Source organism: Larus michahellis, unplaced genomic scaffold (assembly GCF_964199755.1).
Source record: "Larus michahellis unplaced genomic scaffold, bLarMic1.1 SCAFFOLD_451, whole genome shotgun sequence".
In the NCBI taxonomy this organism is placed as follows: domain Eukaryota; kingdom Metazoa; phylum Chordata; class Aves; order Charadriiformes; family Laridae; genus Larus; species Larus michahellis.
The window spans coordinates 29,588-42,000 of NW_027436206.1; the positions used below are offsets into that span (position 1 = coordinate 29,588).

Consider the following 12,413-nt stretch of genomic DNA (forward strand, 5'->3'; position numbering starts at 1 on the left):
TTTCCTCCTGGCACTTCGGGCGTGGGAGCTGTCGCCAGAGCCGCGGCCCTACCGGAAAATGCTTCGCAGGCTGGTGTGGCGGCGCCACGTGGGCGCCGGTGGCGTCGAGGCTGACGGCCGCCGGAAAGCCCGCAGCCCCACGGGCTGTGGGGCCACGTGAGCGGCTGCCAAAGAGCTTTCCAACGAGGCACGGCTTTCCCTGCTGGCTCTTCGGGCGTGGGAGCTGTCACCAGAGCCGCGGCCCTAACCAAAAATGCTTCGCACGCTGGCGCAGCGGCGCCACGTGGGCGCCGGTGGCACCGAGGCTGACTGCCGCTGGAAAGCCCGCAGCCCCACGGGCGGTGGGGCCACGTAAGCGGCTGCCAAAGAGCTTTCCAACGAGGCACGGCTTTCCCTCCTCGCTCTTCGGGCGTGGGAGCTGTCGCCAGAGCCACGGCCCTACCGGAAAATGTTTCGCAGGCTGGCGCAGCGGCGCCACGTGGGCGCCGGTGGCGCCGAGGCTGACGGCCGCCGCAAAGCCCGCAGCCCCACGGGCTGTGGGGCCACAGAAGCGGCTGCCAAAGAGCTTTCCAACGAGACACGGCTTTCCCTCCTGGCTCTTCAGGCGTGGGAGCTGTCGCCACAGCCGCGGCCCTACCGGAAAATGCTTCGCAGGCTGGCGCGGCGCCGCCACGTGGGCGCCGGTGGCGCCGAGGCTGACGGTCGCCGCAAAGCCCGCAGCCCCACGGGCTGTGGGGCCACGTGAGCGGCTGCCAAAGAGTTTACAAGGAGGCACAGCTTTCCCTCCTGGCTCTTCGGGCGTGGGAGCTGTCGCCACAGCTGTGGCCCTACCCGAAAATGCTTCGCAGGCTGGCGCAGCAGCGCCACGTGGGGGCCGGTGACGCCGAGGCTGACGGCCGCCGCAAAGCCCGCAGCCCCACGGGCTGTGGGGCCACGCGAGTGGCTGTCAAAGAGCTTTCCAATGAGGCACGGCTTTCCCTCCTGGCTCTTCGGGCGTGGGAGCTGTTGCCAGAGCCGCGGCGCTACCGGAAAATGCTTCGCAGGCTGGCGCGGCAGCACCACGTGGGCGCCGGTGGCGCCGAGGCTGACGGCCACCGCAAAGCCCGCAGCCCCACGGGCTGTGGGGCCACGCGAGCGGCTGCCAAAGAGCTTTCCAACGAGGCACGGCTTTCTCTCCTGGCTCTTCGGGCGTGGGAGCTGTCGCCACAGCCGTGGCCCTACCCAAAAATGCTTCTCAGTCTGGCGCGGCGGCGCCACGTGGGCGCCGGTGGCGCCGAGGCTGACGGCCGCCTCAACGCCCGCAGCCCCACGGGCTGTGGGGCCACGCCAGCGGCTGCCAAAGAGCTTTCCAACGAGGCACGGCATTCCCTCCTGGCTCTTCGGGCGTGGGAGCTGTCGCCAGAGCCGCGGCCCTACCAGAAAATGCTTTGCAGGCTGGCGCAGCGGCGCCACGTGGGCGCCGGTGTCGCCCAGGCTGATGGCCGCCGCAAAGCCCGCAGCCCCACGGGCTGTGGGGCCACGCCAGCGGCTGCCAAAGAGCTTTCCAACGAGGCACGGCTTTCCCTCCTGGCTCTTCGGGCGTGGGAGCTGTCGCCAGAGCCGCGGCCCTACCGCAAAATGCTTCGCAGGCTGGCGCGGCGGCGCCACGTGGGCGCCGGTGTCGCCGAGGCTGACGGCCGCCGCAAAGCCCGCAGCCCCACGGGCTGTGGGGCCACGCAAGTGGCTGTCAAAGAGCTTTCCAATGAGGCACGGCTTTCCCTCCTGGCTCTTCGGGCGTGGGAGCTGTCGCCAGAGCCGCGGCGCTACAGGAAAATGCTTCGCAGGCTGGCGCGGCAGCACCACTTGGGCGCCGGTGGCGCCGAGGCTGACGGCCGCCGCAAAGCCCGCAGCCCCACGGGCTGTGGGGCCACGCGAGTGGCTGCCAAAGAGCATTCCAACGAGGCACGGCTTTCTCTCCTGGCTCTTCGGGCGTGGGAGCTGTTACCAGAGCCGCGGCCCTACCCGAAAATGCTTCGCAGGCTGGCGCGGCGGCGCCACGTGGGCGCCGGTGGCGCCGAGGCTGATGGCCGCCGCAAAGCCCGCAGCCCCACGGGCTGTGGGGCCACGCGAGCGGCTGCCAAAGAGCTTTCCAACGAGGCACGGCTTTCCCTCCTGGCTCTTCGGGCGTGGGACCTGTTGCCAGAGCCGCGGCCCTACCTGAAAATGCTTCGCAGGCTGGCGCGGCGGCGCCACGTGGGCGCTGGTGGCGCCGAGGCTGACGGCCGCCGCAAAGCCCGCAGCCCCACGGGCTGTGGGGCCACGCGAGCGGCTGCCAAAGAGCTTTCCAACGAGGCACGGCTTTCCCTCCTGGCTCTTCGGGCGTGGGAGCTGTTGCCAGAGCCGCGGCCCTACCGGAAAATGCTTCGCAGGCTGGCGCGGCGGCGCCACGTGCGCGCCGGTGGCGCCGAGGCTGACGGCCACCGCAAAGCCCGCAGCCCCACGGGCTGTGGGGCCACACGAGCGGCTGCCAAAGAGCTTTTCAACGAGGCACGGCTTTCCCTCCTGGCTCTTTGGGCGTGGGAGCAATCTCCCTGTCTCCCGATATATGGAAATTTTGGAGCATTTTCCTGCTGCCTTCAGCCTCAAAACCACCCTTTCCCACTTGGCGCCGCGCCAGCCTCCAAAATTTCCATATATCCGGACATCGGGAGATTGCTCCCACGCCCAAACGCGAGGAGGGAAAACTGTGCCTTGTTCTAAAGCTCTATGGAACCCACTTGGTTTGACTGCTTAGCCAGCGCTGGCCTGCAGCCGTGCCCAGGCACCCTCTCCCCAGCTAGAGACCCTCAGCACAGCAGGCCCATCCCCACCTGCAGCCCTCTTAAGCCCTTGGCCCAGACCATGGTCACCTCACGGGTCCCACCTGGGCGTCCTCAGCCCCAGCTGGAGCCCATTGGGAAGAGGGGCCATTGCCAAAGCCCCACAGCACATCACCCCCTCCCCTGAGCCTCTCGCAGACAGAAAAGAGAAACAGGGACCCCGACAGAAGCACACGTTGAAAGAAAACTTCGAAAAACAACAGGGCAGAAGAAACATAAGCAAAAAAATAACAGGGAGATGTAGAAAAAAAACATGAAAAAAGTGACAGGGTGCAGGACAGAGAGGGAAGAATGGGGAATCACAGACAGGGAAATGGTTAGTAGGAGACGGAGACCCAAAATTTCGAAAGGCGCAGGATGCAAGAATCATACCCAAGACTTGAAAGACAGGTACGCAGGACTGCACAGAAAGAGAGGAAGACGATGATGAAAAACGACGGGGTACAAGAAACATGGGAAAGAAATTAAAATTTATTTTGGGGAGACAGATAGAGGGAAAGGCAGCAAGAAGAACTGAAAACTGACGGGGATCAAGAAACATCAGAATCAGAAAGAAAGAGATGGAAAGTAAGAAATTAAGTCTCGAAAGAGACCGGGTACAAGAAACCCAGTCAAGCGTGAAAAGACGAGGCCAGGGAGCACAGCAGAAGTCATCTGTGGTGGGTTGACCTCGGCTGGCCCCTGGGGACCCACCCAGCCGCTCCGTCGCTGCCCTTCCTCGACGAGACATGGGGAGAAATTAATTTTCTGCGCCGACAGCGGGGCCTCCATGGGTTGCAGGGGACTCTCTGCTCCGCTCCCGGCCGGCGTTGCCGACCGCGGCCTTGTTTGACCAGCGGCAGGTCCCTCTCTCAGCTGGCTGTGCCCAGCGTGGGGGGAGCTCCTGGTGTCTTCTCACACAACCCACCCCCGCAAAGACCTCATCACGTAAACCCGAGACAACGGCCGTCTGCTGCGGGGCAGAGAAGCCGGGGCGGCAGGGGACGGGCAAAGGGAGCCACAGGGGAAAGAAGACAGCCATGGGCTACAGCCCAGACAGGAGAACGCGAGAGGGGGAGAACCACGGAGACAAAAGTTGGCTGTGGGACAGATCTTTCCATACGATAACATCGTTTCTCTAATATAGCAGACGCAGGTACAGCTCTGCTCATCCCAAAAAAAAACCTTAATTAAAGAGCTGCCCACGCCACCTGCTGATGGCTACTCGATGGGAATTGACTCCACCACCTTGGCCTCGACGGCCTCGTTAGAACGTATTAACCACGAACTCTTTTGCTGTTCCTCCTCCCCCTGACTCTACGCGACCGGGCAGAGCAGCTCCGAGCCCCAACACGCGCAAGCACAGACCCAACGCCACACACCACACGGCGAACAACGCCCCTCGGCGAGGAGAGAAGACTCTCGGCGAGGAGGACGACACCCCGACGTAAGCGACCGTCAGGCAAGAAGACCTGCGGGACCACGACGGCGACGTGAGAAAGGCTCGAGGGAAGCCCCAGGAAATGAGCACAACGCCACGGCCCGGGACAACGAGCGACTCTCAAACGGAGAAGACGAACGCGCAGGACGCCCGGCTCCCAGACCCAAGAACTCAAGGACGCAGGGAAGAAGTCGCAGTCACTGAAAATGGATGGCTAGAGAAGAGAGCTGCTCCCACAGCCAGGAGCAAGGCTGCAAACCAGGACCGTCCAGAAACTTCCGAGACGCCGGACCCAGCCACGCTTTAAGCTTACGACACAAGAAAAGCAGCCCCCGACTGGGGCGATGCCGATGAGGACGGGCCTTCGAGGCTCTAGGGATGGTGCCTCAAGCACAGACCGCGCTCCTCAAGCGTAGGGAGAACATCGAGACCCACGGAAGGTCTAAGCCACAGAAAACACGCCGCGCACACCGCACAACGGACACAGGCCGGAACCGCCCTGCCCGGCTCGCGCTAGCGTCGTGCTGACGACCATCCCGCTCCCGTTGCCTACCCAAAGGGGACGGCGTCCAGCCCTCTGCCCGTCTCCAAAACGCCTCCCTGCGACTCCCAAACTTCTCCCCTCCTCCCAAGCCCTCCCCGGCTCCGGCCGCTCAACTTGGCTTCCGGAGGGCCGGAGGCCTTAAATCCCTTGTCGTCAAAAAAAAAAACCCAGCGCCTCGACCCTCCGGGACATTCCCTTGGTCACCAGGTTCCTCTTCGTCGTCCGCCATTGAGGAAAAGAAAACGGCGCCAGCGAGAAGTTGCGGAGAGGCCAGCGCCGACCTCTCCCGCGGCTTCCCCTTCCTCCGAAGCACGACAGGACGCTGCTCGCCGCGGCCGTCCTCGCCGGAGACACCGGGACACAAAACGACCGTCGCCCGCGCGAGAAGTCACCGGCCCCAAGCGCCTCCTCGCCGCTGCCTCGGCTTAGCCCCTCTCCACGCGCGTCCTGCGCCCGAAGGGGAAAAAAAAAAAAGCCAACCAAAAGGCGTGGGCTGAGATACCGCCCGAAAACCTCAGCCTGCCCGTGGCCATTCCCGTCTCCTGCTCCTTTACCCCGGCCTCGCGCCCGCCTGCCCCCCATGGTTTCGGGCTGCCGCTTTGAGGCTCACAGACGCCCCGGAAAACAGACCCAAAGGACACTTGAACCTTCGCCCACCGTACAACGTGGGAGAAAGAATCGCTGCTGCAGGCCACCAGCCATCGCTCGCCTTGCCCGAGTCGCGTCCGGTGCCAAGATCCCGCTTTACTCGCCACTTCGCGCCTCCAAAATTAAAAAAAAAACCACAAAAACAAGAACACCCCACCGCCAAGCCGTCACACGGTGTCGCGTAGCCACCGGTGGCACCGTCCCTCCCAGCACCACGCACCCACCCGCCTCCTCACGGGGCCCCGCTTGCCGCGTCCGTCACCCCTTGGTGGCCAGAGCAGACGGGACCCTGCCGACACCCAAACCCAGGGGCAAAACCGACGCGGCGGAGGCCGGTGAACCCGCCGACCCCTCTCCCGGCCGACCCCCGGCGCCGAAACTGGAGAAAAACCCCTTCCCTCCTCCACAGCCGTCGGGGAAGGGCCCCCCGCTCCCTCATGGCGGCGCCCGTCGGTCAACCAACGGGAAAGGCGCCGCGCGTGCGCAGTGCGGCTGTACGGCACAGGGGGGCGCCATGAGCCGTACGGCTGTACGGAAAAGAGGCCACTCATGCGCAGTACGGCAGTAAGGCACTGGGGGGCGCCATGAGCCGTACGGCTGCACGGAAAAGAGGCCGCGCGTGCGCAGTACGGCTGTACGGCACTGGGAGCCGCCATGAGCCGTACGGAAAAGGCGCCGCGCATGCGCAGTGCGGCTGTACGGCACAGGGGGGCGCCATGATCCGTACGGCTGTACGGAAAAGACGCCGCGCATGCGCAGTAGGGCTGTACGGAAAAGAGTCCGCGCATGCGCAGTGCGGCTGTACGGCACAGGGGGCGCCATGATCCGTACGGCTGTACGGAAAAGAGGCCGCGCATGCGCAGTACGCTGTACGAAAAAAAAAGAGGCCGCGCATGCGCAGTACGGCTGTACGGCAATGGCGCCGCGCATGCGCAGTACGGCTGTACGGCAGAGGTAGGCGCCATGAGCCGTACGGCTGTACGAAAAAGAGTCCGCGCATGCGCAGTAGGGCTGTACGGAAAAGAGGCCGCGCATGCGCAGTGCGGCTGTACGGCACAGGGGGGCGCCATGAGCCGTACGGCTGTACGGAAAAGAGGCCGCGCATGCGCAGTGCGGCTGTACGGCACAGGGGGGCGCAATGAGCCGTACGGCTGCACAGAAAAGAGGCCGCGCATGCGCAGTACGGCTGTACGGGAAAGAGGCCGCGCATGCGCAGTACAGCTGTACGGCACAGGGGGGCGCCATGAGCCGTAGGGAAAAGGCGCCGCGCATGCGCAGTACGGCTGTACGGCACTGGGGGGCGCCATGAGCCGTACGACTGTACGGAAAAGAGTCCGCGCATGCGCAGTACGGCTGTACGGCACAGGGGGGCGCCATGAGCCGTACGGAAAAGACGTCGCGCATGCGCAGTGCGGCTGTACGGCACAGGGGGGCGCCATGAGCCGTACGAAAAAGAGGACGCACATGCGCAGTACGGCTGTCCGGTAAATTCCCCTCACTTTCCCCCCAATTTGCCCACTTTTCCCCTCAACTCGCCCGCTCTACCCCACGAAATGGCGCCCAGCCCCTTAAGATGGCGGCGCACACACACACCCCCCCCCCCCCGCACGCGCCCGACGCACTGCGCACGCGCCTGACGCACCGCCCCGCTCCCCCGGAGGGGCGGGGCCGGGGAGCGGCGCGGAGGGGTTCGCGTAACGCGCCCCTGTCCGGAGGCGGAGGGATCCGCGCCGGCGCGCTGAGTCCCTTTAAAGAGGCGGAGGGCGCCACGCCTGCGCAGTGCGGCCCGCGGCCGCCGCCGCCGCTTTATTCGGTTTTCTCCGGGCGGGGGATTAAAAGTCGGTTCTGGCGCCGGGAACGCGGTCTCCGTGCGCGCTCGGACGTGGCTCCGGCTCCGGCTCCGGCTCCGGCGGGGGTCGAAGGTTGCAGCTTGAGGCCGGGGGGGGGGAGGGTGGGGGTCGATCCCTGAGGGGGGTCGGGGGGTCCTGGGGAGTCTCAAGGGGTCCCAGAGGCTCCTGGGGGGGGGTCTCGGGGGGGTATTGGGGGTCCTGGGGGGTATCAGGGGGCTATTGGGGATCTCAGGGGGTCCCAGAGGCGTCTGGGGGGGGTATTGGGGGGTCCTGGGGGGCATCAGGGGGCTATTGGGGATCTTGGGGGGTCTCAGGGGAGATTTTGCGGGGCCCTGGGGTGCCCTAGGGGGGGTTGGGGGCTCTAGGGGGATCCTGGGGGGAGATTGGGGGGGTCCCAAGTGATTGGGGTGGGGGGGTGGCTGAGGGAGCATTAGGGGGTGCCAGGAGGTTTGGGGGTATTTTTTGGGGAGGGGGGGGGTCTCGGGGGTTTGGGCGTCCCGGGATGGTTTTGGGGCATCCCAGGGGGTTTTGGGGGGGGTCCCTGGGGGGCTTCAGAGGGGCGTTGGATGGATTTTGGGGGGGGGGGTGTGTCCCAGGGCGTTTTGGGGAGTTCTGGGGGGTTTTTGGAGGTTCCGGAGTGGCTTGGGGGGGGGGGTGGAGGGGGGTCGATTTTGGAAGGTCCCGGGGTGGTTTTGGGGGATCCCAAGGGGATTTTCGGAGGGTCCTGGGTGGGGTTGGGGGGGGGAGGGGCATTGTGAGGGTTTTGGGGGTCCCTGGGGTGATTTGGGAGGAGGTCTTGGGGAATTCTGGAAGGTTCTGGGGTGGCTTTGAGCCGTTCCGGGGTTTTCGGGTATCCCTGTGGTGATTTTTGGGGGCTCCCGGGGGGGTTTTGGGGCATCCCAAGGGGATTTGGGGGGGTCCTGGATGGATCTTGGGGGGGGGGGGTGGTTCTGGGGACTCTCGTCTGCATTTTGGGGGGTTCCTGGGGGATTTGGAGGGTCCTGGGGGATTTGGGTGGGGGGTCCCAGGGTGGTTTTGGGGCATCCCAAGAGATTTGGGGGGTCCTGGGTGGATTTTTGGGGGTCCTGGGGTGGTTTTGGGGCATCCCAGGGTTTTTGGGGGGGGGAGGGGGGGGGAGTTGGGGATGGATTTGGGGGGGGGGGGTTCCAAGGGGGTTTGGGGGGGGACTTGGGGGGGGGGACGGGACCCTGGAGTGGTTTTGGCGCTTCCTGGGTGCGTTTTAATTAACCCCCCGGAGCAATTAATTACCCCCCCGGGTCACTGATTACCCCCACACCCCCCCCCCCCCCCCCCCCGCAGCCATTCATTACCCCCCCAGGGCCATTAATTAACCTGCAGGGGGGCTAATAATGCACCCCACCCCCTCGGGCAGATTTATACCCCAGGAAAAGCAGTTAATTACCCCCCCCGGAGCACTAATTAACCCAGGGGTCATTAATTGCTGTCCCCGGGGGTCTTCATTACCCCCCAGGGCAATTAATTGCCCCCCCCCTTGGGTGCTAATTTCTCCCCGGGGGGGGGGGGGGGGGGGTAATTACCCCCGCGGGGGGGGGGTTAATGAGCTCTCATGAATGAGCACTAATTGTACTCACTGTAGCCCATGCCCTGCACAAAGTACTTGAAGGCCTCTGTCAGCTTGGCCGGCTGGGGGGGGCGGGGGGGGGGGGGGTCAAGACCACGCCCCTTTAGGCCACGCCCCCTTTAAGACACACCCCAACCCCCCCATAGGGGGCCCCTCCCCTTTAAGCCCCGCTCCCTCCCCTTAGGCTACACCCCCTCCCCCTCAAACCACACCCACACCCCCCTTATATGGGGGATGCCCTGAGGCCACGCCCCCTCCCCCCTTAGCCACGCCCCCCCAACCAACCCCTTCTATGGCTTTGGTGCCCCCTTACGGCACGCCCCCTCCCTTCCAAGCCCTGCCACTACAGCTCCCCATAGAAGGCCGGTGCCAGGCCACGCCCCCCCTTAGGCCATGCCCCCTCAGTCTCCCAGACCACGCCCCCTCCCCCTTAAGCCACGCCCCCCCGTTGGCACTGGTGACCTTTGACCCCTCACCTGGCTGAGCTGGGGCTGCCCCCATCTGTCCGCCATCTGTGGGGTGTCAAAGGTCACGGTGTAGGGGGTCAAAGGTCACGGGGTCGGGGGGTCAAAGGTCACCTTGAGGAAGGAGGTCTGGGTGGGGTCCAGCTTGGCGTTGCACTCCACCTGGGGGGGGGGGGGGGGGGACGGGCCGTGGCGGGGGTCACGTGACTCCACGAGGGTCACGGGACGGGCCATGTGACCCCGGCACGTGACCTCACGGGGGGGCGGGGTCAGGTGACGTCACTCACCACGGCCTCCTCGTGGGGGGAGCCGTCGCCCACCACCAGCAACATGGGGCAGCTTTGGGGGGGGGTGGAGGGGAGAGGGGGTCAAAGGTCACTGTGGGGGGTCGGAGGCCATCCCGGAGGCACGGGGTCAAAGGTCAGAGGGGCGAGGGGGGGTCGCTCACCGCAGGCTGCCGGCCCCGCTGCGCGCCAGGCCCAGGTCACCGCGGCTGCGCGGCCCCGGCAGGAGCAGGAGCAGGGAGCCGCCACCGCCACGGTGAGTGCCCCCAGTACACACCAGTACACACCGGTGTCCCCCCGGTGCCCTCCCAGTATAGCCCAGTGCCCTCCCAGTGCCTCCCAGTACAGCCCAGTCCCTCCTAGTGCCCCCCAGTACAGCCCAGTCCCTCCCAGTGCCCCACAGCCCCCTCCCAGTGCCTCCCAGTATAGCCCAGTGCCCCACAGCCCCCTCCCAGTGCCTCCCAGTATATCCCAGTGCCCTCCCAGTGCCCCACAGCCCCCCCCCAGTGCCTCCCAGTATAACCCAGTGCCCTCCCAGTGCCCCACAGCCCCCTCCCAGTGCCCCCCAGTACAGCCCAGTGCCTCCCAGTGCCCCACAGCCCCCCACCTGTTGTACATGCCCCACAGCAGGGGGGCGTTGCGGGTCGCCCCCAGCCGGGCCCGGCTGCTCTGCACGGCCGGGGGGGCGGCCGACAGCTCCTCCTGTGGGGCAGACCCACAAGTGAGCCGCAACTGACCCCCCGCCACTCCCCCGGACCCACAACCGACCCGTAACCCACCCCGAGACCCATAACTGACCCACCCCAGGGCCACGGCTGACTCACCACCGACCCACAAGTGACCCCCCAGGACCCATAACTGATGCCCCCAGCCCCACAAGTTCCTCCCCCTGGCCCCACAAGTGCCCCCGGCCCCACCTGGGTGAAGAGATGGGCCAGGATCATGTCGGTGGTGGAGGACGTCAGGCCCGAGAGCTGTGGGGCAGCAAGTGGGGCGCCATGGGACCCACAGCGACCCATAAGGAGCCACGGGACCCATGGAACCTACAGGGACCCATGGGACCCACAGAGACCCATAGCGACCCATAAGACCCATAGAGACCCACAGTGACCCATTGGGACCCATGGGACCCACAGAGACCCGTGGGACCCACAGGGACCCGGCGGGACCCATAGGTGCCCCATAGTCCCATGGACACCCGTAAGTGACCCACAGAACATCTAGAGGTGCCCCATAGCGCCGTGGAGACCCATAAGTGACCCGCGGCTGCTCCGTAGCCCCATGGAGACCCATAAGTGACCCATAGGTGCCCCATGGAGACCCATAGAAGACCTAAAGGTGCCCCATATGCCCACGGAGACCCACTAGAGCGCCCCACAGCCGCCCCATGGCCGCCCCACGGCCGCCCCACCTTGTGCGCGGCCCAGTCCATCCAGCCCTTGGCCTGGGGGTCGATGTTGACCAGCACCAGCCCCTCCACCGCCTCGGGGTGCAGCAGCTGTGGGGCAGGGCCGGGGGTCACCTCCTGCCCCACGGCGGCCCTCTCTGCCACATAGACACCTCCCCGGACCCATAGATTCCCCGCCGGCCCCACAGTGACCCCCAAGAACCCAACGCAGGAGCTCCTCAAACCTCCTCCGGACCCACAGCGATCCCACCCAAGGGCCCTCCTGCCCCACAGTGACCCCCCTGCCCCATAGCGACCTCCCCAGCCCCATAGATTCCCCCCCCAGAGCCCTCCAGACCCACGGCGACCCCCCCAGACCCCCAAATTCCCCCCCCGGAGACCCTTCAGGACCCCTCCAGAACCCCCCCAGATCCCTCCAGCCCCACAGCGACCCCCAAGTTCTCCCCCAAGGAACCCCCCCAAACCCCCTCCAGACCCACAATGACACTCCCCCCCCCCCCGACCCACATGTGTCCCCCCAGATGCCCCGCAACCCCCCCGCCAGACCCACAGATCCCCCCCAGGTGACCCATAGCCCCCCTGAGACCCACAGAACCCCACAGAACCCCCCCCAGATGCCCCATACACCCCCCCCAGAGACCCTCAGGACCCCCCCTCCAAGGACCCACAGATCTCCCCCCCCCAAGATGCCCCATAACCACCCCCGAGCCCCTCCATGTGCCCCCCCCCCCCCCCCCCAGCCCCACTCACCCCAAATTTCGCCAGGACGAAGGCGCCGGCCCCCACCCCCATCCCGATGATGCTGACGATGCTGGGGGCGGGGGGTGGAGTGTCACGAGGTCAAGGTCATCCTGACCCCCCCCCCCCGCTATGGGGCAGCCCCCCAACTCACTTGAGGTACAGGAGGATGCAGGAGATCATCTCGGCCAGTTGCTCCAGCGAGGGGTACTGGTACCTGGGGGGCAGGGGGGGGTCAACGGGTCAACGGGGGGGTGACAGGGGGTCAACGGGGTCAACTCGGGGGTTGGTGGGGTCAATGGGGACAGCTTGGGGGTCAATGGGGCCAGCTTGGGGGTCAATGGGATCATGGGAGGTCAACTGTGGGTCAACGGGGCCAACTTGGGGGTCAATGGGATCATGGGAGGTCAACTGTGGGTCAACGGGGCCAACTTGGGGGTCAATGGGATCATGGGAGGTCAACTGTGGGTCAGCGGGGCCAACTTGGGGGTCAGCGGGGCCAACTTGGGGGTCACTGGGGTCAACCGGGAGGTCGGTGGGGCCAACTTGGGGGTCAATGAAGCCAACTGGGGGGCCAATAGGGTCAACTCGGGGGT

The 12,413-nt window shown here is 65.9% G+C and overlaps 1 protein-coding gene across 1 annotated transcript; it reads right to left on the minus strand.

The window, feature by feature from the left end:
- Positions 1-7,276: 7,276 nt before the first annotated feature.
- Positions 7,277-12,357, minus strand: LOC141737094 (protein NDRG2-like). Its single transcript, XM_074571710.1, has 11 exons — positions 11,972-12,357; positions 11,830-11,890; positions 11,083-11,169; positions 10,589-10,645; positions 10,279-10,373; positions 9,836-9,880; positions 9,675-9,726; positions 9,502-9,549; positions 9,400-9,424; positions 8,934-8,985; positions 7,277-7,435 (listed from the first exon to the last, which is right to left on the minus strand). The coding sequence occupies exons 1-11, from the start codon at positions 11,998-12,000 to the stop codon at positions 7,303-7,305; spliced, it is 684 nt and encodes a 227-aa protein (XP_074427811.1). The 5' UTR covers positions 12,001-12,357; the 3' UTR covers positions 7,277-7,302.
- Between the last annotated feature and the right edge of the window lie 56 nt (positions 12,358-12,413).

Bases quoted from the DNA above. Each gene is read 5' to 3' on its own strand.
- LOC141737094 (XM_074571710.1), bottom strand. From the start codon at position 12,000: ATGATCTCCTGCATCCTCCTGTACCTCAA. The intron at 10,374-10,588 runs GTGGGGCCGGGG...TCTGCCCCACAG, and splicing joins TGGCCCATCTCTTCACCCAG to GAGGAGCTGTCGGCCGCCCC. The intron at 9,425-9,501 runs GTGACCTTTGAC...GATGGCGGACAG, and splicing joins CCCAGACCTCCTTCCTCAAG to ATGGGGGCAGCCCCAGCTCA.